The following is a 26,362-nucleotide window of genomic DNA, read 5'->3' as shown; positions in this document are numbered from 1 at the left end:
ATAGTTTTTGTCATATTGTTGTGGTATTTCGAATGTTCCATGAAAATGAAATCCGGTGACCTGTTGCTCGAATAATCGTGAATTTAAGAGTGATTCGAGGTTGCTATTTCTCGCAATATCATAAAGGAAAATTTAAAGTACAGTGTGTTGCTCAAGAATCATCATATATATATATATATATATATATATATATATATATATATATATATATATATATATATATATATATATATATATATATATATATATATATATATATATATATATATATATATATATATATATATATATATTGCCTCCCTAATGAAGGACATTTGCAGTTAAAACTAATGAACAAAATGAAACCAGATTTTATAGAAGGAACAAGAAAATAACGAAAAGATAATATTACAAAAAATCAATTTTGTATAATCCTTTATACAAAGCCATTGCCATACATGCATCCTTTATATACAAGTCATACATTTTGTATAATCCTGTGTGTGTGTGTGTGTGTGTGTGTGTGTGTGTGTGTGTGTGTGTGTGTGTGTGTGTGTGTGTGTGTGTGTGTGTATGTGTGTGTGTGTGTGTGTGTGTGTGTGTGTGTGTGTGTGTGTGTGTGTGTGTGTGTGCTTTCAGTTTGACCAACAACGCCAAAATATTTCTTATCTGTGACTTCCGTTATTTTTTTTCCAAAGTTCTTCTCCTCATGTCTTTTACTGTCTACATATGAAATTCATTGATTTTAGCTTCAGATTGCCTCCAAATAGAAAATAGCTTCCAATAAAAAAATGGCAAGCAGCCTGTGCATTTTATTTTTTTATTTTAATTTGCATTTAGGTGTTTGCTGTCATATATCTGGGGTATGAGTGAACCCATAGAAAATCTCAAACAAAATCTCAAATAGAAATTCTCAAAACAGTTACAACGTTATGAAACTAGCAAAGTTTTCTTTTACATATTACAATAAATATCATAATAGGCACACTTATAGGAGTACCTGATAACCTTTTTGTGTACATTTTTTATCTCTTGAGAAGTAAGTCTTTCCTGTATGTCATTTCAAAGCATGACATGATAGAAAGGAATAATTTTTTATTTTCATATTTCTCAACTAAAATAATTCCGCATGATAATAGCTCTATGGTCCATTTTCATTCCATTTTAAAGGATAATAAATTGCAGTTTCATATGATCAACAATAAATTTTAACTATGTGCATAAAGCCTAATTTAAATTAGAAATTTCGTAAGTAATTATGATGGTTAAATATTTTTTGAATGAGAAGAAAAATCATTTTATGGACATTTTAAGTGGTTAATCCAAAACAAAAGTTTAAAACAAGAGGATATTTCAAAAAAGATATTAAAAAAAATTTGACTGTTGCGTTGTTTTTTAAGCATTTCTGTGACGAATAGAGAATATGCGATGTTTTTTGAAAGACTACAATAGATGTTGGACGTCATAACTAACATATTGGACGTCATAACTAACGTCTTTAACTAACGTTGGACGTCATAACTAACATATTATGACAAGTTTTACATTAAATAGCAAAGTCCTTCAAGATTTTAATATTCCAGCATGTTTTACAAGATTGAGAAATAAGCAGTCTATCAGAGATATATGTTGAAGTTTCCCCATGGTAAATTGTTTGGGAGAAGTATCAGATTTTGTGTTAAATTGGTGTAGATTTTAATTGGATGTTTACTCTAGTATACATTAACATACAAATAAGGATCGCTGCATTGAACAACTTCATGAATACATAAACTAGCAAATAATTGGGCAGTAGGAATGCCTTTTATATAAGAAGTTTCGGATAAGGAAGAAAGAATAATTGTCAAATTTCCAAGCTGCTCCATCTTGAAGACAAAACTGAATGATTGTTGTAGGTAAAAAAATAAACATAAATCTGTTCCTGTTCAGAGTCATTAATATGAAATTGAGGTTGCACAAAAGAGGGTGTTTTAACAAAAATAAAAGCTTTCCTTTTTTTTTTCCCTAACAAGCTACATAGCGCTGATCGACTGAATTAAAAACTGAGTATAATAGACTCACTAAAATACTATATTTTACCACTTAATGAAGTAAGTGTTTAAAGTGTGAATGATTTTACTCTAATATGGTGCTGAACTTTTTGTGCAAATCCAACTACTTATTTCCCATTTAAGAAATCCACGTAAATCAGTTTACTTTTTTCTGGTTAATGAGCAAATCCAACAATTATAGTTTTAATTTAAATAAAAAGTGCATCATATTATCTCACCTGGAATCCATATCTTACAGCAGATATCTGGGCATGATGGTAAGAATCTGTCATGGGCATTCCTGAACTTCTGGCTCCGGATTCTCCAGATGTTGACCACGCGTTGGGATTGGTAGTTCCCGGCAGCTGAACTCCACTCTGATGCAAAGCCATCATTGGCCGAGAACTGGGTATGAACATTGAAGAAGGATGCAAATACGAATCTTGATAAGCGGGCATGTGGATGGACGACATATTTTGGAACATCGTGGTCCCTGATGCCCGCTCTCCCTTGGGACAGACAGCACCTAGCGTCATTAACAGAAATATTATAAACGTCCCTTGAAGTGTGAGCCTTTCTTGTGAACAGCTTTCTTTGTTCCAAAAGCAAGAGATGCCTCAAAAGTCTTAATTGAAAATATTTTTCAATTAGAAGAATTTGACAAAGTAGAGTCTGTCGCTGAATTACACAATGGCAATCTCGAACCTTGGATTTAATAGGTTTTTAATGATGGGTTTGTATTTTATTCCAATTCGGATCATTGTGCTACCTTATTCGTGATATTGTTGTTTATAAAGATGGTTTGATTGCCATTGGCTTCATATTTAGTTAATCACTCCATTTTCCAACGTTATTAACAGATATAAGGTCTATGAAAAGTTTTAGAGTTGTCACTTACTGTGTGATACTGTATAAATGTTTCTTAAAATGATTACTTTCTTCCATTACAATATGGTTATTTATTGTATTCATCTGCTAAATTTCCTGTTCCATTAGAAAAGATGAATTAAATGCACTCTGTAGCTCATTTGAATAAAAACAGAATCTGATTGATTGGAAACAGACTCTACGATTTGCATATCAATCAATCTAACGAGCAAAAATGTTTCTTTTCAGAGTTTACTGGGGAAAAAAAATAATTATGCGCCGTCTCTCGTTATCAGTTTTCCTCGAAACGACATTTAATCATTGAACAGATCAATATCCAGTTCCTATGTCACCACGTTGCTACGCACAACGACGGCTCTTTGCATACAGCAAAATGGCCATTTTTCTTCGAGGAGGATTAAATTATGATTTATTAAGAGCTGTGATAAATCTCGTATATTGTTCTGGAGATAAGAGAGACAGAGAAAATTCTTTCTCGGCTCATCAAAAGGAATTAGCCAACCGTCTACTGTTACTCGGACGGGATCTTGCAAGCCATTGAAATTGGACAGAGTCCCGTGCATTCAAATATATATTTGGTCATGCACTGTCGACTGGATGATCTATGATCGTATTGGCAGCCTTCTCAGGAGTGCTCGGGGAGCATTCAGATCACGTCCATGCGTCACGCGTGGACTGCGAAAGATGCCGCTGCTGCTACCTCGTATTTCAACTGGTTTCAAAAGAATTGAATTGGAGAACTGTGCGACCGCTGGATACTTTGTCTCGGCCCTAGAGAAGAGAAACAGATACTTCATTAAATGACGGTCTTTCCTACAATCACATGCATTTGAAATGAGAGAAACATTTGCCACTGGTGTTGCGCCAGGAAATTTACGCACGTGTCCTGGAAAGAGGGATTGTTCTTTCTAAGCGAGGCATGTGAATGGATGGAGTTCCTTCAGTAATAATTTAAAATCTCTTATAGAGAATAGGCGAGTAGAAAGAGAAACGGTTTGTTAGGAACTGAGTTGCGAAAATTGCTTTTAATTTGTCGAGGAAATGCATTGATGACAAAACTATGCCACATTTTGATTGCCTTATTTGACCCTTATTGTTTTGGATTATTTGTATTTATTGGACTTCGGTTCATGACCTTTTATACTTCACCTACTTTTTTAAGCAAAGAGATCTTGATAATTATTTCTTAGTAACTTCTTAATCGAAATAATTGGGATTAAAACTCATATATTGAATATTAAGATCTGTAAATTTGGAAAATCTTGATATGAAATTTTCTTTTCCAATTTTTTTTTTAATATTGTGTGTTTTTAAATATTTCCTAGGATTTAATTTATCAATTTAAATACAAATTTTGAGATGTAGGTTTATATTTAAACCAATTAGCCTTGCTATATATTTAAATGTATATAAATCTTTTGAAATTTAGAGATAAAAAAATAATGTGACAAAAATTCCGTTTATAAAAAGAGAGCTTTCAATGAACTACAATTTTATTAAAATTACAAGTAATATGCACTATAAAAGGCATTTGTTCGAGAAACTAAAAGGAAATCGTTGATATTTTTCTAGGTGTTTTTCATGTACTTAACATTAAATACAACTTTTACCTTTTCTTTATTAGAAATTCTTAAGCGAAAAAAAATGTCAAAAAAATTCTAAAGGCATTTCAATGCCTGTTTGCATTATTTTTAAGAACCAAAACTACTTCCTAACTTTTTTTCAAACTTACATTCTAACTTAATAAATAATTTTTCATAATTAGATTTGGAGTTAATTTTTGTTGTTGTTAAAAACAATTTCATCGGAATGAAATATTTTATAAAAACCAATATTTGTTAAATTTACTTACTATAAAAAATATTTGGTGAAAACATATAAGAGTACAAAAAAGATAGAGTTGTTAATAACTGTAGAAATATTCCATCATTTATGCTTGCTAATGTTTTAAATATTTGATCGAACCTAAATTACAAATTTTTAATTGAAATTTAGAACTAAACAAATATTGGAAAAGAAATTATAACCTCCAAGATTTCTTTCTATAAAATATTAGAGTTTTTTAGCAACTAACCATGGCATCATGTAATTCAGAAAAACAAAAGGGGCATTCGTTTCAAGATATGTATTCGATAAACCATGATGAGTGCGAATATAAGATCAAAGTTTTTATTAATTTACAACACATTCTGACTGATACGTTAATAGAAATTTATATTGAATAAATACAATGCAACTGTCAATAAAAGGCTAATTCTAAAATGCGCATTTAAATATATAACTCTATTCATAAAACATTCGTTAAAATATTCTAATATTACATTAATGAAAATTTAATAATTTAATTTTACAAAGTGAGTAGTGATGTATTTTTGCGACGAAACTACACACATTTAGGTGCAGTTTCTAAAATTGAATTCAAAATGTAACTAATAGCAGCTAATACCAGAATGTATTACAAACTATACTATAAAATCCAACTATTATGTTATAAAGTCATTCTCATTTGTATACTGTGATTGACTATTGTAGTTCTAAGCAGTGCGCCTTAAGAGCCCTTCCCCCCCCCCCTTCCCATTTTTTTCAATAGACTGCCTAATTTAGCTTTACATTCTAACGTTTTTTCCAAAAAAAATTTTAAAAATTGGGTTATTTTTTTATTTTATTAAAATTGTAAAAATATTTTTGTTTTTGTCATCTATGACTCCTGTCTGTCCGGCATCTCCGTTTATACACGATCTCACTGAAACAGATTTTCGGAGTTTTTAAATGTTTTAATAACGAAGTGAATTTAATAAAACATATTAGGACCAGACTATTTATAATTTTATAAAGTATTAATATTATCCTAATATTTTATAATTTATTCAGTTAGTATTTTTTTTACATGCTTGTTTATTTAAGAACTAGTGAAATAAAATCGTTTAATCCACACGTTGCAGTAATTCTCAGCCTTGCGGCGTCAAGAATCTGGCACATGATTAATTAAACTATAAATTCAAAATCTGAGGAAAAGAATGCCTTCCATTTGAACAGACCATAATATCTCCCCCTACCCTTCAAAAGAATATGAATGGCTTATTATTCTTGCGTGAAAAAAAAAAAATGCCATTCTTTTGTAAAAAATCTCATTGCCCAATTGGCGCTTAAACTCTTAAAAAGTACGAAGTGATGACAAATGAGCTAATTGCAATTAAACGAAAATTTCAGTTTTATAAATCAAAGAAGGCGTCTCATTCATTTGCCAGATGCGGTGACGATAAGCCAAACTAATCACTTTCTATAGAATCCATCAGAAGCGTTAGCCGTTGTGGATAGCCGCATCATCTCGTATTCTCCGCAAGCATTGACAATGAATCTCTCTAATCCTCTTTTTTATTGGATTGTTCTCCCATAAACATCTCGGTATGGAAGGAAACTAGTTGTATATGATTAGCCGTTTGTGTGAGATAATCCTTTCAGCAATTATGATACCAGTCAGGAGGACCTGCCGTTGCGCCAACGCGATTATCTCAATGGGACAAGGAAACATAAATATGATGGATGTGAGCCAATTTATTACGTCACTTTAAATTATTGCATTAAAAAAATATAGGGAAAAATTTTCTTGGGAGGGGGATAAGGTTATGTATATCACTACAAAGTAGCGCTTTGAAGAAAAATAAGCGAGTAGGTAAATATAATAATAATAATAAATGAACTAAAGAGAAAAAACACAGAAATAATGACCTCTTTAAAGTATTATTATGAGGCCATATTAACGAGAGAAACATATATTTGACAATTTTTTTTTATTTTTGTATTTACTTTGTTGCATCAAATGACCGTTCTACCAGAGAAAAAATGCTACTTTAAAAATAAATGACAAATGTAACATAATAATTACCATGTTGCATTTTAAAAAAAAGTTAAAAGAAAATATTTCTATGCTAAAATTACTTACCAATATGTAACCAAATTATAAATAAATATTAAGTTTAAATGAAGAAAAAGAACCGAAAAAATGTACTTTAAATCCAACCTGAAGACTTTCTGAAAGGTCACCCTCAGGCAGGGATTAAAATCAGGGATTTTTTTCTGTAAAGGATCCGACTTTTGTCCAAAATATTGACCCCTCGGGGCCCTATCCTTAAGCAATATATTTTAAACAGATTCGAAATTAGCATTCACTGAAAAAATTAAAGCAATTTATTCAATTATTTTCAAAGAATAAATAAAAAATAAGTATATCATAATAGTATGTTGTTTTTCATGGATCTTTTTCAATTAATCATTGACTTTAATTAACAATTAATTAAATTCAACTATACTTTAATATCAATTCAATACCATTTCTTCAGGAATTTCTAAGGAATAAGAAGCAATTCAAATGCTCATAAAGTTTATTGCTTAAATTCTAGCACGTGACTGAAGTGAATTCGACAGCTATTAGAGAAGATGGAAATACCCGACCTGTTTAAAATTCTGCCACCGAAACAGCTGCTATTACAAATTGGATCATCATTAAAAAAAAAAAAAAAAAAAAAAAAAAAAAAAAAAACCTTTGCTGTGTTATTTTTTTTTTATATTTTATTAGACATTTTTAATGTTTCCTTATTCTTAGTTTTATCACTTAAATTTGTTATATTCTTAGTTTTATAACTTAAATTTGTTGTATTCTTAGTTTTATAACCTAACTTTATTTATGTTCTTATTTTGATTTCTTTTAGCATTAAAATACATAATCACAGATGCAAAATATAAAAAATTTCAGGTGAATTAATGTTGATTATATTCATACTAACTAACATGTAATGAATTAATTTATAGACGAACTATTCATTTTTCGAATACTAAGTGAGCTTCGTATTAATTAATTTTAAAAAGTCCTGGTTGTTTTTTTAAATAAACAATATTCTAAACAATTGATAAATTTATATAGTAAAAAGAGAGATTAATTGATATACGAATAAACAAATGCTTTGTTTGCACATACAGTGAACACCGCGTCAATGTATGCGATGGATGTTACTTATGAGATGGTATTATATTAAGTAGATTTCAATCCACATTTTTGAAAGCAGATGTAATACAAATCTAAGCTCCATTAAGGTTTTCATTTTGTAATTTTAAATGTGTCATTTGACTAAAGCAGAAAATTACTAATCCTCCTCTTTCTTTCTATCCCAAATAGCTTTGTTGTAGCTTTAAATGGAAAGTTTATTCAATCAATCCAATAAAATAGAATCGAAAATTCTGATATTTCTGCAACGTTTATTAATTAATAGAATAATAAAACCAAATAGCAAACAATATTTGTGAAAAATTATGCACAAAAAATTTAGTGATATAAAATTGAATTTTTAAAATATTTTAATTTATATATTTATTCATAAAATGAAAATTTATTTGCATTTTAAAATATATGTGAATTTAAAGTTCATTTCAAAATATATACGACACATTATGAAATGATTTATAAAATAATTAAATTTGTGTACAAATTCTGATTATGCAATTTTTCGAAGTTATTTCCCTATTAAAGATAAAACCATTTCACAAAAATCATATTATAATGAAATAAACTTATCCATTTTGCTTTTTAAAATGTTGAAAAATAAATTTTAAAGTTTAATATAATTTTTTATATTGAATTAAATGGTAATATGTAATGACAAATTTTATATTGCAGCTTCAATTTTAAGAAAACTGTTCTGCAATCTGAAATTTGCAAACGAAAAACGTTTCCATCCATTTTTATTTAGGAAAAGTTTTATCAAACTTTTATTCCATTTTCAGTTTCAAAAATTTCCAACCTTAAAATAAAAAAAACTATTTTAAAAAAATCTAATCTTTTGATGTACGGAAAAAAAATATTTTCCTCTTTATCAATCAGTATATATAAAAACACACGAATCATGAAACCTTCAAAAAATTTCATGAAGAATCATTTAGTCAAATTCTCTTTAAATGACAAATAGCAGAGCCAATTTGAGTCAATTTTGAGTTTCATGGTTACATATTTAGAGTAATTTTATTTTGATTAAGATTGATTTTTTCATTTAAAAGAGCTGGATTATTCTTGTTTTTAAGCACAAATACTTTATCTCTGATCTTTATTACCACTTAGGAAACTCATTTTCATGTTAAACTGTAATCTGAACCTAGATTAATCGATTTCCTCTCAATTACCCAAAAATAGCACACTTAACTGTTGAAGGAGATAAATATCTTTTATGTTAATCAATGCATGAATAAGATAAAAAAATAATTGTTAGTAATTTCAGTTTTCTGTAGCTCTGTCAATTGACTTGATTTATAACTTTTGGTTATTTGTTCGATTTTTTGAGGGTAAGAAACATAAAAGATACAGTTCTAACTTAAATACTTTTAAACAATGATAACTAAGTTGAAGTTCACATTAAGTCATTGATTTTTATTTAAAGCGTAGTTTTCATTTTTCTCAGATAAAACTACAGAAGGAAATAGATTTCAGACATTCTAATGATGATGCCGTACCCGCATTACAACGGAAAGGGACCCTCCCTTTAGCCACAGAGGGTAAAGACTCCTGAGCACCCGAGGGCAGAAGTCTGACTTCTAGCTCAAATGAGGATGACACACACACTCGCTTGCACAGATCCTTTTCACAGGGAGGCACTTTCACGCACCTCACAGATCGAGAAACAACCATGCCCGAACCAGGACTCGAACGCGGGACGCCCAGAAAACGGGGAAGACTCGCTACCCCTAGGCCAGGACGCCGGCTGACTTAGCAATAGATCATGAATTTGTCTGACTTCACAGTTACATGACAAGTGCAAATACGTACTGCAGGCTGCCTTACGCTGTGCAGCGGTATCGTACACCTTCCCCCATCTTAAAGGATATGCAATAAATTCCAAAAAATAAAACTGAAACGAAACTATTTGACGCATTCCACGAGAGCGTGAATTCACATCACTTCTGCTTAAAACAAATGCATTTTTTTAAATGAAAATTTACAAAACAAATGTCGCTTTCGCTTCGAGCGTAGGCGAGAGCCTAAAAATTTGTAACTTAAACCCCAGTACTATGCATGCGGCGAATTTAAGACTTTGATGAAGGTAGCCCCTCTAAACAGATTTGTGAATGCGATTTCATATTATTCAGAATTACCATTGAATTAAATGGAATAATTGTGGCAAAAATTATTTTAAAAAAAATTTTTCTCGTAAAAATAAATGATAACATTTTCAAAGGATGCAGACATAATTACGTATTCTATGCATGCAGTATTCTTGGGGACGCAATCAAATTTTAACGCAACGTTTGGGAAGGCTGTAGAGTTATATAGTTTATCCAATATTCTTTTTTTTAGTAGTTCTGCACTATCTTTCTAATATGTATTTGTTAGAGACAGTTCTATATTTAATACACAATCTAAATATATGCAATCAATTTTTATTTAAAAGCTCATTTGGAGCAATACTGAGCAAACTGAAGAGAAATTACAAGTTTCTTTTTTTAAATAACTCAGATGCTCATTAGAATGGTGTGCAATGATCCATAAAGTAATCTATCGCATCTTATACTGAATTTAATGGTAGTACACGAAATGTGAAATATATAGACGTCAAAAATTCCCTTCTAAAAACATAAATATATATAATCTTTTAGAGTCAGTAAGATGATATCTGAAAATTTCATTGCTTATCTTAATGCTAACTCCTATCCATATTTTCTTTTAAAAGTAATAATTGAAAAATATCTTGGGTTTTTATTAAAATGTATAAGAAAATAATGACTTAAGATATATTCTATTGATATATCACTTTTATGTAAAATTATCATAAAGAAATTTCAAAATATCTACAGATCTTGAAACAGAATCATATGAGAATATTCGATTTTTGATATAGCAATCTAATTTTTTAAATTCCTTACCACATAAGAAAAAGGCCTTTTGATTTGAAAAAGTCCCGAGGATTCAATACTTTGATTAATAAATTCAAATAATTGATTGTCCTTTTTAAACAATAATTTAGTGTATGAGATTGCGAGTTGAGTGTCCTGCTAATCCTGGTAACCGTTCTATCCTCGTCGTCTTAATATACAACAGTCCGCATTTGTGGTGAGTCTTCATTGGAATCGAGTTCCAAACTTGACACCTACTGATCCAAAAAATGAAATACTACCACAAAGATACTTGGGACATTTGGGAAAAGGCTTGGAAAGAAATTTTCTGGATGAAGTTTAGATAATATTATCTAGTTATATAAGACTTTAAAGAGGCTTTATTGATACACAATTGAAAGGCAGAGGCTTTACTGATGCACAAGAAAACAATTGAAAGACAGATGCAATAATCCAAACTTCACAAAGTGTTACAGTTTTTTCCCAAAAAATTACAAAATGCAATAGTGTTTTTTTTTTTGTTTTTGTTTTTTTTGCATTTTTTGCAAAGATGAATTTTTTAAAATAGATTTTGAAAAAAAAAATTATGAAAACAGAATGTGGCAACATAATATTAAATGTCTCGGAGAATTAAAAAAACACTAACGGGTCCTAGTTCTTAAATTCCTTTAAAACTTTTAATAACTTTATTTCAAAAAAATAATCTCAACGAATAAGTTTATCTGTTTAGAGAAAATCAGCATTTCAACAAGAAGCAGTATATTAAGATATCTGAATTTAATAATGACAAATGTCCTTTATACTGAATTTTTGATGTTACCGGATTTTAAATCTTTCATAGAGTCTGACAAATATAAATATTGTTTGTCAACAGATTCTAGAACACTCCGGACATTTGTACATGCGTTAGGATGGATTTAAATCGATAAAATAGGAGTGAGAAGAAAGATTGAAAGGAGATGTTTATATTTGACAATAAAGTAAATTCCGGAAATACACACATCCTTCCGCGTTTCACCACTTAGCGAAATAGAATCGTCGGAACGTGGCCGTTTCAGAATACTAAAACGAACAGTATATTCAAACTTTAGTTTCAAAAATTCCTTTTTTTTTTCCCTGTCTTCTAATGTTGCTTCAATGAAGAATATTCAACGATAAAATTATTATTCTAGGCGATTATTGGTGAATTGAAATAAATAAAAAAATGTATGGTATAAAAAAAGACTCCAATGATAAACTTTTATTTCTTCAAATTAGAGGAGAATTAATTAGAATTAAATAACAGAATTAAATTTAAATGACAAATATAAAAACTTTCAAAAATAGAGATCTTATGGAATTTTTAATTTTTTTCTGGGAAGATTTAATTAATAATCAAAATTAATCGAATCATATATTTCATTTAATTGCAAATTTCAAATTCCTGGGCTATTAATATTCGTTTTATGAAGAAAAATTCTGCTTCACAATGTTTTAAGTGCGTTTTTAAAACTTTTTTCACCTTAAATATTCTTTATTCTACGTATTTGTGGCCATTGAATAATCTTTGCACAATTTTGAATGGTAATTATTGTTATTTCTACATATTTCGTGTAGAAATAAATAATTATTTAAAGATTTTCTAACACTGGTTCTTTTGCATACCCTGATATTTAAAACAAATAACTATTCTATAGGAAAAAAATGAGAAATTGTATTGAAAAAATCTTTAAAAGGTAAGCAGAAAATTGAAATAATTTCTTGTATTATTTGTTCTTTATTCTTTCAATTATAACCAGAAAAAAAAGGAGCGAACACTCAAAATAGTGTTTTGCCATCTTTTTATTGATCATTTAATCATTCAACAAAACACAACAAAAAGAAAGAATTCTTCTAGAATCCACTATACAGATGGCAGTTTATTTTTAAATATTGTTTGCCTTGTTTGTTCTGCTTGTTTGTATAAGTGTTTATCGTGTTATCATCAAAATTAATGTGACAATGAAGCGTATTGTTCTTAGCTTCAAAGGTTGACGAATAATTAATGCCCTTTCAAGTTCATGTGATATACATCAAAGCTGTCTTTCCAATTCGAATTTGTATCTATTGAACATCTTACTGAAGGAGAAAGGGTTGATGATGCTAATTAGTTTATGCGCATAATTGTTAATTCTCCTGTAATGTTTATAATAACATTTTGCTTTCAATATTAAAATTTTTGCCGAACTAAGAATCCTTATGTTTAAATAATAGATATATTTTACGACACTTTTTAAATTGTCAATAAAGTTTGTAAACTACAAAAGTTGTCGCACGAAATTAAAAAATAAAACTTACTAACAGGTTTTTATCAACAGTTTGAAGTTGCCACTCACAATAATCTCTGTTTATACGGTTTAGTTCTGTGATAATGGGGTAACTAGCTGTAATAATAATAATAATAATAATAATAAGGGTCTTTTAATTTCAAACACAATTTCCGAATAAATAAAAGCAGCGAATTTCATGATTCGGATGATGCCAAAATACTGGATTGTCCTTTTAATATAACTTGTTGCCTGACCGATGTTGGTACTTGCCCTTACTTTATATATTCCTATAAGTCAGAAAAATACATTAACTACTACATTAAGAGTGACAAAGTGGCAATAGTTTTTATAAATATGTATATGTATAGAAGAAAAGTGGTCCTTTCGTGACATAAAGTTCCTTTCTTCATCTAAAATGCATTCCAAACATTAAGAAGCTCTTAAGAGTAATTTAGTAGACTTAAATAAGTACGAACCAATTAAAATGGCCATGCGTCTGGATTTCGGGCGTTGTACGCCGTTTTGAAGAACCAGCGATGATATCTATCAACCATCCTCCCAACAACAATAATAAAAGGACCGAAATTAAATGCCAAGCCCCTGTGTTCCATTGAAAATCAGCTTAAGAATTTCCCGAAAGCTGAGCGGAGAAATAAAGCCAAGGCATCCTTTTACTAAGAAACAAAGCCCGGTTGGCTGTTCATTGCGGATTCGGGAGGCGTTTTACGACATTAATCTCTAATAATGGTAATAGTTGGCAGTCGTTTTTCAAACACACTCGCACGTCAAAGATTAATGATGATATTTTTACGACCACGTAGCTGCGTTTCCGGCTGGGGACCAGCTTTTTTCTTACCTGCTCTAACTTATTTGCTTTTCTTTCTCTTCAGCAGAAGTGGGTCTCAAGTTACCGGGCTGGCCGGTAGTATGCACGTGGGAAAAGTTTTTCTTTTCTTTTTTTTAATACGCTGGATGGCAACGAGCGAGCAGAAATCTGTAATCGGCGCTTATCGATGGAATTAAGTTGAGTAATTGGCCATCGTTAAATGATCGATTATTTTTACGCATTTCATTTTCATAATTCACTCGGCCTATTCGTGTTCTCTTTCTTTTTATTTCTTTTTTGTGAATCATTCATATCATAGATGAGTGAGAATTTGAAGACTTTATGCAGCGGAAAGTCATAAATCTGTTAATGTATTCAACTCTTTTCATTACCAGACTGAATGGAAATGAATGTGGTTTTGGTTCGGCGCATTGACTATCAAGAATTTGCTGCTTTTTTCCTGGTAGAAAGAACATCATAAAGAAGAACATTGTTGCCCACAGCAACATAAAATTTTCAGACAAATTATCATGTCGTTTCAGGTGTCGTCAACAGAAGATCAGATTAGAAATGTTATCGCATTATTCAATTCACATATATCATACATATTTTTCTTGTATATTTTTTCATACATTGTTTTCATCTGTAAGTGCTCATGTTCGGTAACACATGTTAGAGTCCCACCCTTCTTTTTATTTTCTATTCGAGAGTATATTTATTTTATTCCGAAAAAAAATAATCTTTTGCTGTTGCCTAAAAAAGTTCAAATGTAATGGACAATGAAATGAGTAAATGAAGATGCCATCAACGATAATAAAAAAAATCATTATTTAAACTTTTTTGTATATTATTAATGATTATTTAAATCAAAAAGACCTTTTCAAGTACTTTTTGCACACCTGTACTCACAAAGGTGAAAAAATTCGTTGATATCGTAATTTTTATTACTTCAAATTACATATGCTGTATTCATAATTTAAGAGTACCCAACCCTGTATTGATCTACTGATGTACATTTGCTGTGTTTACTTTTATTATGGAAAGCTTTATTACTGCAATATTTTTATCTGCTATCCAAATGTGAAATTAAATTTGGTTTATGATAAGATTTGCAAATTAAAGCACACATTAATGAAATGTCTTTTCAGTGTTTGTTCTATTTATGTATATTTTTTTAAGATGCTACCATTCAATAATACTTATTTTGAAATTATTATTACTATATAGTGATTATTCGTTCATGTTATTTTATAGCCTTTTCTGAGAGCCCAGCTTTTGAAATCAGATGTAGAATATCATCTTCGGATTACAAAAATACTAACAAATATTTATGTACCGGCAAAGCTTATGAAGATCTTGTCTTCGCAATTAGTTCATCATATGGAAGAAGTGAAACCTTCAAGTCATCCTTTATTTTCAAATCAGAAGGTTAATAATAAGTTTAATCATACTGATCTAAAGCCTTTGATCATCTTATTAACTCTATGATTAATTGCTACTCATTAAAATGGCATTCTAAGTTGACTCTTCTATGCTGTCGGACTTTGTAGTGTCTAAATATTCATATTTCCAGCTTAGATATCAACAAGCTCCAAGGTTACAAATATTTATGGATAAAATTACACATTTAATTAATGCTATACGTTGCGTTGTAAAATTATATACTAATAGTTTATACTATTGGTATATAATAAATAGTTTAGTTGGTACTTTAACAAATTTTGTCATGCTTCTCTCATGAAGTCGTTTCCTTTGCACTCCTCCATGACAAATGTGCGTTTTTTTTTTTTTTTTTTTTTTTTTTTTTTTTTTTTGTTTTTTTCATTCTTCAGAAATTCATCAAAAACGTTTCAAGGCAAAATATATCAGGGTTGGGCATCCATAAGACCGAAGCTTGTGGTTGCCTTACCACTTTGGATCCGAAGGTGCTGGAAATCTCAATGCTGCGGAAAAACCGTCATGGAAGCAGAAAGCAAGCTATAAGATCTACAACTGGTGTGAAGCAGAAATTTCAAAGAAATATCCACCCACAATTTAAAACCGTGAGATCAGACGCAAAATAGTTCTTATATGTCTTCAAAGCTGGGTTTAAATGTAACTAATCTAACCAGTGGAAGTAGTCTCTCCTAAACACTCTCGCATACTCTCTACTAAAGGTGTTATTCCAGAGAGTGCCTTGCATTGGCATTGGCGTACAATAGTTAAGAAATATTAAAAATTTGGCTTGAATTGAGCATTTTTACTGAATCCATCGTGTCATCCTTGGCGAATTTTTTTGGCGATTAATTCCTGGCATAAAAATAATAGAATATAAAAATCAAAATTGTGATTTGAATGCTTTTTTCATACAAAATTTGATATATTTAAGCCATTGCGTTTTTGATTTATCACATTTACATATTTCTAAAGGTACAGACGGACTGATGGTCAATCCTTTGTTGAATTTTGCCTATGATAGATGTTATGTCACTGTTTCGAATTTTAGCTATCTAGCTATCTTCGTAGTTATTGTGTTGACGTATATCTGGACAGACGGACAGACAGACATTCTTTTAAAAGATTTTGTTCAGAAATTGATAGAAATTTATAAATTTCGTATAAAGACATATGCTAAATTTCATCTATCTAGCTCAAATCATTTTTTAAGTATCTTTGTCACAGACACACAAACGGACGGACAATTTCCAAAAATACGTTTTTCGAATTCAGGGAAATCTAAAACACAGAGATTCGTCAAAATCTCGAGTTCGAATTTTTTGACGATTACAATACTTCTTCTATATTACATATACGAGTAAGTAAAAGTGCATTCCTTCGAGCATGAGAAAGCATTGCATTCTTCTTTATTATTACACAAAAATTATTGATGATGATGATGTCGTGTCCGCGCTACCACGGAAAGGGGGTGAAATAGCTTTTGAGGGTAAAGACCCCTGAGCACCCGAGGGCAGAAGTCTGACTTCTAGCTCATATGAAGATGAAACTCGCACATTCGCTTGCATAACCGCTTTTTTATGTGGGGGGGGGACACATTCACACACCTCTCAGATAGAACACAGATGAAGAACAACCATGCCCGAACCTGGATTCGAACCCTGGGAAGATGCGCTACCCCTATACAAGGACGCCGGAAAAATTATTGATTAAAGATTAAAAAACAAAAAAACAAAAAATTAATGAAAACATGATTGTCGGCATACTAGACTAGTTAGGGTAAATAGATAAATAGGACTAGTTAGGGTAGGGATAAATAGGACAGAATAAATAGGACTAGTTAGGGTAAATGGGTTATCATTTTCACCGATTGAAAATATTCTTATGAGAAGGAAAATAAATCTATAATTTATGTCAATTCATAATAATGTTCTAAAGGTTCATTAATTCATGCTTTTTAAAAATGATTTTATTTATTAATCAGCCATAGTTAGCCTCCAGTATATCCCCAATTTTTACAAAAAATATGATGTAATTGAGAACACCTATTTTGGTTGCTGAATAATTGCGTATTACCTCAGAACTTATTTTAACACTAGTCACCAAGTACTCCAAAATACTATTCTTTGCTATTTTTCCATAAAAATATAACCGATTTCATGAAATACCGTATATAAACTTATAACTATTCAATACCTTCATTTTATATTAATTTATATTCATTCTATCCCAAATTTTGTCAAGGAGTCGGAAAACAAACTTTGAATAAAAATAGAAATATCTGATGTTTATGAGATGTTAGAAGTAAATATATAAAATTTTGAAACTTGCTTTAAAATGAATAAGGATTGTTAGTTCAATTTATTAATAGGATACATGAAATCCATTTCAAATAGAACATTCAATCAACTATTCAATTAATTTTTCTTTGGCATTTAATCAAAAATCTGCTCAATGATAGGACCTGGTAATATAATATTCATCAAGCTTTCAGCAACAATAAACTATCTAAACTATCATTAATCACCTAAGCAAGTTTTAATTTAGTCAAATTGATGCTAATCAGATTTGTCACATTCATTGACCATCGTCGCCACTCCATCCATCTCTCAGACGAAAGAATAATTGTCATTCATTCTGGTGCTTTCACCATAACGATTGAAATTATGCAAATTTGTTGAAAAATCATACATAGATAATACGAGATGATAATTTCTCAATTTCCGCGGCTTCCGGTAATTATTGTAAAGAGTCAAAAGCCCATTTTTAAATTTTCTCCATCAGTGACTTTTTTTTTCTTCCCACACATCAGTTTTCTGGGGTATTTTATATTAAATATCAATTAGTATCGAATCGTTATTAATAATCAGCTATCATATGAAAAAAATATTATGTATGTAGATCACATGGAAGATTCTTTGAAGATATCAGTTGTTGATATGGCATAAAATAATAAGCATTATTTTCGAGAGTAGACATTACCCGGTTCCTACTATTAATATCACTTCTTTTCGCATAGTGAATGAAAAATATAGTTTTTATTTCATTAAAAGCCTCTTTTAATTTTCCCACGATGAAATCAGCCAAGGATAATTGCATACCCTATTCTATCTCTCAGCAGAAAATTTTAAAATGAAAATTAAATCTCACTCTTAAAAATTAAATCTTTTCTTATCCTACACTTTTTAAAAAATGTATCCTACACATTATTTTCGAGAGTGGACAGTATCGGGTTCCTACTATTAATATCACTTCTTTTCGCATAATAAATTTTCGCATAGTGAATGAAAAATATAGTTTTTATTTCATTAAAAGCCTTTCTTAATTATCCCACGATGAAATCAGCCAAGGATAATTGCATACCCTATTCTATTTCTCAGCAGAAAATTTTAAAATGAAAATTAAATCTCACCCTTAACCGTCTCCATCCTACAGATGTATGTATAACTACTAATGTATGTATGTATGTATAACACATGTATATATAACTACTAATGTATGTATGTATAACACATGTATGCATAACTACTAATGTATGCATGTATGTATAACACATGTATGTATAACTACTAATGTATGTATGTATGTATAACACATGTATGTATAACACTAACATGCATGTATAACACTAAAAATGCATAACTTAGCAACTTATCTTACGAATAAATGATGTAGGGAATAAATAATGACATTTAGAAAAGTTTCGGGTTCACTTTTGTGAATACGGCGGTAAATAAACGTTAGAAAGTTTCCCTGAAGAAAGCGGGACATTGTTTATCGGTTTCCTCAAGAATACCTTAAGAAAGCAAATGCTTTCCAGCTCGCTAAAGCTTCACCAGTTCAACTGTAATCAAGTTTCTCACTGATCCTACACTTTGTGAAATGTTTCTGATGAGTCAAAATTTAAAGTAAGAATACAAATATTTAAAAAAAAAATTGCAAAAATCTCAAATGTGATTAATAATTATATTTGATTCAGTTCCTTTCTTTCATTTATAATTTTTTAACTACATGAAATAAACATGTGTCATTTATTATACCCCAACTAATATACAGTCATATCAGAAGAAAAATACTCGGGTGGCAATTTTTAATACCTCAGACTGTTTTAGAAAGGAAATAGGCGATCTTTAAAATCATCAGGCTTCCTAAATATATTACTTTAATTTCTTTTCTCAGTTATTACTCAAAATATTCCAATTTGTCAAAATTACTTTAATTTTTTTTATCATATATTATTACTTTTTACTACAAATATGAGTGATGTGAAGTTTAAGATTTGCGTGTGTTCCGGAATTCTTTGTTAGTCCTTGACCTTGACTTCCGTCCCGATAGATGCATTTGTATTCATCTCGCCCTAATTTTGAAGAAATAGACGTCTCCTGGCCAAAGAAGTGGAGGGTTTCCATTTCTATTCATATAATTATTTTTTCCATTCTATTTAGCAATAATTTTATATATATTATTAATCTTACACATTTTCCATTTATGTCATTCTAACTAGTACATTATATATTTGTATATTGTAAAAAAAAAGAAAAAAGAAGAAGTATAAAATAACATAACAATCTTCAAAAACATAGTTTTACCATCAGAAGGATATGTTTTAAATCAGCCATTAGACTCTGAACTCAATTAAGACAAGATAGCTAAATTATAAATTCTACTTTTTTTTTTTCAAAATTTTAAGCATAAGAAAGGTTAGACAACATTCTTTCCTCAGATTATGAAATATTTATTAAGATAATAAAAAGAACTCACATGTTGCAATGTTTCATTTTAACATCAATAGATTTATTCCATACAAGTTTTATTCAGTTATATAAAAGTTCCATTTTAAAGCAACACTTGAGCCTATTTTGGGACGGAGCTCATAACTCCGAATCGCGGTCAGATGACTAGGACAACACCTGAGCCGATAACCCCTTATCCAAGGATTCCAAATCATGCCAGCGGGAGGATATTTGGCCCCTGACCGGTAGGACGTGCACCAGTCCCGCTTATACGGCGGCTCTTCGGAGGAATAGGGTCTCGAACCAGAAAATCCCCGATTTCAGGGCCGAGGCCTTACCACCAGACCACCGCGGGCCTAGCTTCGTATAAATATCACTTAATAATTATCTACAGTTGATTATTATAAGCGATAAAAAATATAGATAGCTACAATGTGATATTTTGATTAAAAAATTTATATTCACTACATGGATAATAACAAGAATATTGATATTGTCTAGTACATGTAAATGAATTCTGGGGGTTCTTTTCTGGCATTCTTGTAGGTTTTCATTAAAAGAAGCCACTTAAAACATGTGTTAAAGTGTTATTATCTTTATGTGCAACATAATACCATGCGTTCGATTAGCACCATTGAAAATTATCTAACAATGTTTTAAATTTTATTTAAAAATTTAAAAATACTTTCATCATTCCAATATATTTATTGTATCATTTTTTTCACGCCACTGACTTCCAATATTTAAAAAAATATACATTTAATTATATTATATAAGCAAATGAATTTAAGTATTAAAAATGCATGTCTTGGAGCCAATCATTTCAATGTATAAAATTTCTGCATGTGACTGATAGCGTACATGTAGAACAAATCTTGACAAATATAGCATATTTTCCCATACTTGCTTGAAAAAAAATCAATCAACAAAAGTATAATATTCAATATTATCTATATTTTATTACAATATTATCTAAATATTGACATACTGCATTTGCTTTTTTTTTTTGACAACATTCTTTTTCTTAACAAAGAGAATAATTTTATTGATGAATAAGGCATCATTGAAAATAATTTTTGTCTTAAAACATACAGTTTCACGTCAAAACCTGAAATAAGAAAATTGGAAGGTTGAGCTTGCGAAAGTCTCTCGTGCGTTTGTAGTGTTTGCAAGTTAACATTTCAACGATATAACTTTAATTTTCAAAAGAAAGTTTCCAAAATTTCCAGAAATTTACTCTCTAAATCATTTGTGATAACGATTTTCTATTGCAGTTCAATTAATTCAGTTCAATTTTTTTCTAATTTTTTTATCTCATGAATTTATATAACTAATTGCAAAGAAGTTTAATGATAATTAAATTAATGTATTTTTTGTATTTATCAATAAATAGAATTTTGCTTGCTTATTTATGTGTAAAATTGAGGATAAAATTTATATTTAATAAAGATGGTTCAACGAAATTTGGATAATCTTTTGTCTGTAGACTTTCACGTAAATATTTTTTTTTAATTTTTGATTTGTGTGAAATTTTATGAAATGTATTTTAAAAGATAATTGTTTATGCCTTTGAAATATTTTTTTCTTAATCGTAATAAATTTTTAAAATCTGCTTTTTACTCCTTCTAGGACGGCGATTCTAGCCGAAAAGTCTTGGATTTTAAAGAGGAAAGTCAAGAATTCGAGTCCCGATTTCAAAAAATTATATTACGAATGTCCAAGACAAAAGCACGTTTAATTCCTCAGGATCAAATGTCATCTCAGAAGCATGAGAGAATAAAATGTCAGCTTACTCAAGTGACGCGCTCTTTTTCTGATCATTTTTCCAACTTTTAAGGATAGTTTTCAAATAACCAACATATATTTGCTCATATAGAGACTAAAATTTAACTTGAACTCATGTGTTGTTTTTCAACACATTTCAATGAAGATTCTGTAGTCTGATTTAATATTATTAAATGGAAATAAGTATCATTTCTAATACTGCAATTTTAATGAAAGTTTTAATACACAGCTGTATGGGTGGTTTAATAAAATAAACTCCTCTTTTTTGCAGCCGATTGTAACATTAGATAAATTACATTAAATTTTATTTAGTTTTCTTTTCACTTTCACCATGTAGAATTTTAAGATTGATGAATTTAAAACTTTTATTAAGAATAAGATCTAAAAATTAACTGAAAGTTTAGATAATTAGATATAGTAGTAAGGACAAAGAACAGATGCAGCTTATTTTTATTGTCTTTTAAACGTATTAAAACAAGTGAGCAATAAATTTCGTGGTCATTTAAACCATTTTATTTCTAACTAGCGATCATTTTTATTATAGGGGAAATTGTTAATTAATATTCAATTCAAATCTATAAAAGCAAAATAGTCGTTAAATTAAAGGGGTCGAAAATAAGAAGAAAGAAACGAATGGTTTAGTGTAGTGAACAGAAATTTGATAAAAAGTAAAAATTAATTGCTTCTTATTAAGATGAAAGCAGTCTCGACGTTTAGGAGAGCAGCTGGAAACCGATAAAAACTTAGGAAAAAAGATTCATACTAGGTTAGATAAAAATAATGTGTCATTCTTTATTAATTTTGCTTTCAAATGCAGTTGCGAATGATTACTATGAAAATAATAGAGGCTTAGAAAGCTGTATTTTGTTAGTTTAATTAAATATATATAATAAGTTTGATAGTTTGTTACTTAATATAAATCGATACATTGTTGATACCGCAACTTATTTGCAAGAATTAATTTCTTTCAGTTGTACAAAAATGTGGATTTATACATTCCATTTTTATACGCAAAAATATCAGCTTTCAGTTTCAGTAATAACAGTTTCATTCTATCTATTTCGAAAAAAAAATCTGAACATTATTAAAATTATTAATAAATTTATTAAATCTGGAAATAAATTATTTTCACGTCTATTTAATTTATTGGAAACAACATTGATTTTTTTTTATAATTATAATCAAGAAAATGGTGGTGAAATTAAAATTATTGTAAATAGATCCAGGAAAGTACTCAAAATAGATGTAAAATGCTGTGAAACTTTTTCAGAGCTAGTTTTAATCTATAAATAAGAACTTATTATAAAATTTTGTATAACAACGTACTTGAAAATGTTCACTATGTTATTTACAACGACATCCTAACATGTCAACTTTCATTGAAAATGATCACCAGAAGACGATTATTTTCTTAAACTCCAGTCGTATTTGTTTTTAAAAAAATCTATTAATTGTTGTACATTATTAAACTTGAATGATGTCTTGAAAGTTTAAGATCTGGGATAACATTTTTAGATTTTTTAAATATTTCTAGCCCATATCCATTTTGGAAATGTTGGCTACAATTATGGCTACAAAAATGGCTACAATTATCTCTCGTAAATGCCAAATCACTGGAAAAAAATGTATCAGATGAATCTTTATAATTTCAAAAGGGAATATGCCTTTGCATGATAGCAAAAATCACTATGAAAAGATGAAGAAGCTGATCCACTCATAATAGTTTGTTTAAATATAGAAAGTCTAAGATCATAAGTAAAAATTTAAATTTGAACGGCAAAAACTAAGTTATTTTTATAGTATAATAATACGAAATGCAAAGAGAGGGCACAATGGGGTGCTTTTTGACAGGGAAATTAAGTAAAAAAGGATGGATCAGATAAAATGGATAAGTCAAACTTATTAGCGTGCAAATTTGCAACAGCCAAATAACCCAATTATGAGAATAAAAACTGAAGCTAGTTTCATCCAGAATGGCAAGTTCTTTGAACTCTTAAATTAAGTTATAAGAAAACTTTTTATTAATTTGTAAATTTGGTATTGCATTAAAACCGTGTCTTAACTTATATATATATATATATATATATATATATATATATATATATATATATATATATATATATATATATATATATATATATTCAATGTAATTCAAATTAATTCAATGTAAGATTTCAAATGTAATGAGGTAATGATTTTATAAACCTCCTAAATATAATAAATTAATATATTTTAGTTTTAAATATCTTTGTTTAGTTTCAGATATTATTCATTAGCAAAATAAAGCGAAATCTAAAATGTTATTTTAAATTTTTCTGGCAATTCTTTCTACCTTTCCTGCTCCATGATTCATGAGAATTTGTTAACTACCCATTATATTAAATTTAGGTAATAAATTATAAAAATTTTACTAAAGAATAAGTATATAACAAAAACAGACAGTTATTTTTAAAGCAGAAATATTCTCTAATCGTTTTGAAAGTCTAATGTCCAGAAAAATGAGCGTGGATACGGGTTGTGGATATTAAATGGACAATTTGCGAAAAGCTGAAATTTTTTTTCCTTCAATGCATCTCGATCTACCTATAGGAGAAAAAAAAATCTGCCAAAGCTTTCTATTATTCTTGTCCATAATAATTCATATTTTTAAAGAGAATTTTGAATATTTTGGTAAAAAACAATCTGCAAATTATATTTCTGCCTATTCATTAAAAAATTTCCTGCAATTTTAATGATTATGAAGTCTAATACATCATTCGATTTTGAGATTCAAAATAAACAACATAAATATATTCTTTTAAAATTTAACGCTGGGTGCAACAACAACAAGCAAACACAAAGTAGCAGAAAAGAAACATAAAATAATTTTGTTTGGAATTTGAGCCTATTCTTTTCCATTAGTTACCCATAATTTATTATTTGTTTAAATGTTAGTCTCCTTCTTTCGTTGTTTTTCTCTTAATAGGCAAATTTTATAAATTCAAGTAAATCATTGATTATAATATAAATGGCATGTAATTTGATAATATATAGACAAAGACTGCCACATTTAGGTCACCTAATATTTTTTTTCTGAACGGTAATACAGTAATAATTTTTACAAAAACAGTAGTAGAATTTTTTTTTATTTATTCATCTTTAAAATAAGTAAAAATACTTTATAAAGAATTATAGTTTAAAGTAGTTAAAACATATTATTTTGAAATTATGTCACTCGTCTAATTAAAAAAATCTGATTTCATAGATCAGAATCAGACATCATATCATTATTTTCTTAGTTAGAAACAAATCTCGTTAAACAAAATAAGAATATTTTTGATTCTAAAAATCTATATTAGCGCATGATATAAAAATCTTACTAGAACATTTTATGCTCTTTCTATACTATCTCTCTTTGTTTCTTCATTTATGATGCAAAACTGCATAAGCTTAGATTTTGTTCTTTTGGTAGTAAATAAACATAAAACAAAAACACTTGAGAAACAATAACATTTGAGGTTTTTCAGCCTTTCTTTTTATAGTGATTTATTCCAATAATTCAAAATCCTATTTATCACAGCTGTCTTCTGGATTTTTCCAAATTCAAGAATAACCCAGTTTTTAGTACAAACCGAGTGTATTTTTTAAATGCAAAAAACAAATTTGCTGAATTAGTGTAAGCTTGAAGAATTAATGTAAGGCTTTTGTTAATTTTTTAATTGATGATATCGTTACTATTTTAATTAATCATGTAGCACTTTATCTCAAAATTGGTTATAGAAACCACAATTACATCGTAGCAGCATGAATTAATTTAATGAATCAAATATTTAACGGATTTGAAGTTATACTAAAGGTCCGACCTAGAAAAGGCCTACGGTAACCTTTCATATTCTACAACCTTCTTAATGTTCTATTAGGATTCAAAAATTCCTCTTGGCAGTTGGAAGGCAAAGGCAGATTCCTTTGCATCTAAGTTACTATCTGGTAACATAAATTGTTGATATTAGAAACAGTCAAAATTAGGACTTGAAAATCACTTTTCAGCTCCTAACTTCTAAGATATTGCAGCCATCAAAAAAACTTTAAATACGAAAGTTGTTCTTCTTAATAAGGCTCTAATTTGGCTAATTGTATTTATTTTTTTAACTTCAATATTAAGAAAGTTAAAGTGAAATGAAAATTTCAACTCCCCTCTTCCACCATTTCCACCCCTTTTGAGCTAGATGGATATTTAAGAACTCGTCCGAGATTTTTACATAACTAACAACATATTCCAAGTCAGTTAAAATCCAAACATAATTGCTCTAGTTATCCTGTTCATGAGATAACATGGTCAAAGCTTCATACGCATGTGTATATGTATAAACTTATGAACAAAGGGTGGTTTTGGGTTCTAGGGACCATGATCGGTAAAAAACTGAAGACATTTTCCCAAAATCTTGTCAGGAAAACCATTGCAATAGGTAGCCTTCCTATAGAAATCTACCTAAAAGACTACATATCAAAACATGTAATAATCGAATCATTTCCTTTCATTTTTCC

At 29.2% G+C, this 26,362-nt stretch overlaps 1 protein-coding gene across 1 annotated transcript in view; it reads right to left on the bottom strand.

The window, feature by feature from the left end:
• LOC129961834 (transcription factor GATA-4-like) overlaps window positions 1-26,362 on the bottom strand; it is a 134,973-nt gene that overhangs the window by 40,194 nt on the left and 68,417 nt on the right. The window contains exon 2 of the mRNA XM_056075415.1: window positions 2,249-3,668. Within this exon, the coding sequence (XP_055931390.1) occupies window positions 2,249-2,545 (297 nt within the window). The 5' untranslated portion in view covers window positions 2,546-3,668. The remainder of the gene's footprint in view (window positions 1-2,248; window positions 3,669-26,362) is intronic.

Source organism: Argiope bruennichi, chromosome 2 (genome assembly GCF_947563725.1).
Source record: "Argiope bruennichi chromosome 2, qqArgBrue1.1, whole genome shotgun sequence".
Classification (NCBI taxonomy): Eukaryota; Metazoa; Arthropoda; class Arachnida; order Araneae; family Araneidae; genus Argiope; species Argiope bruennichi.
The sequence above is the reverse complement of the archived record's forward strand: the minus strand, read 5'-3'. Positions and strand labels throughout refer to the sequence as shown.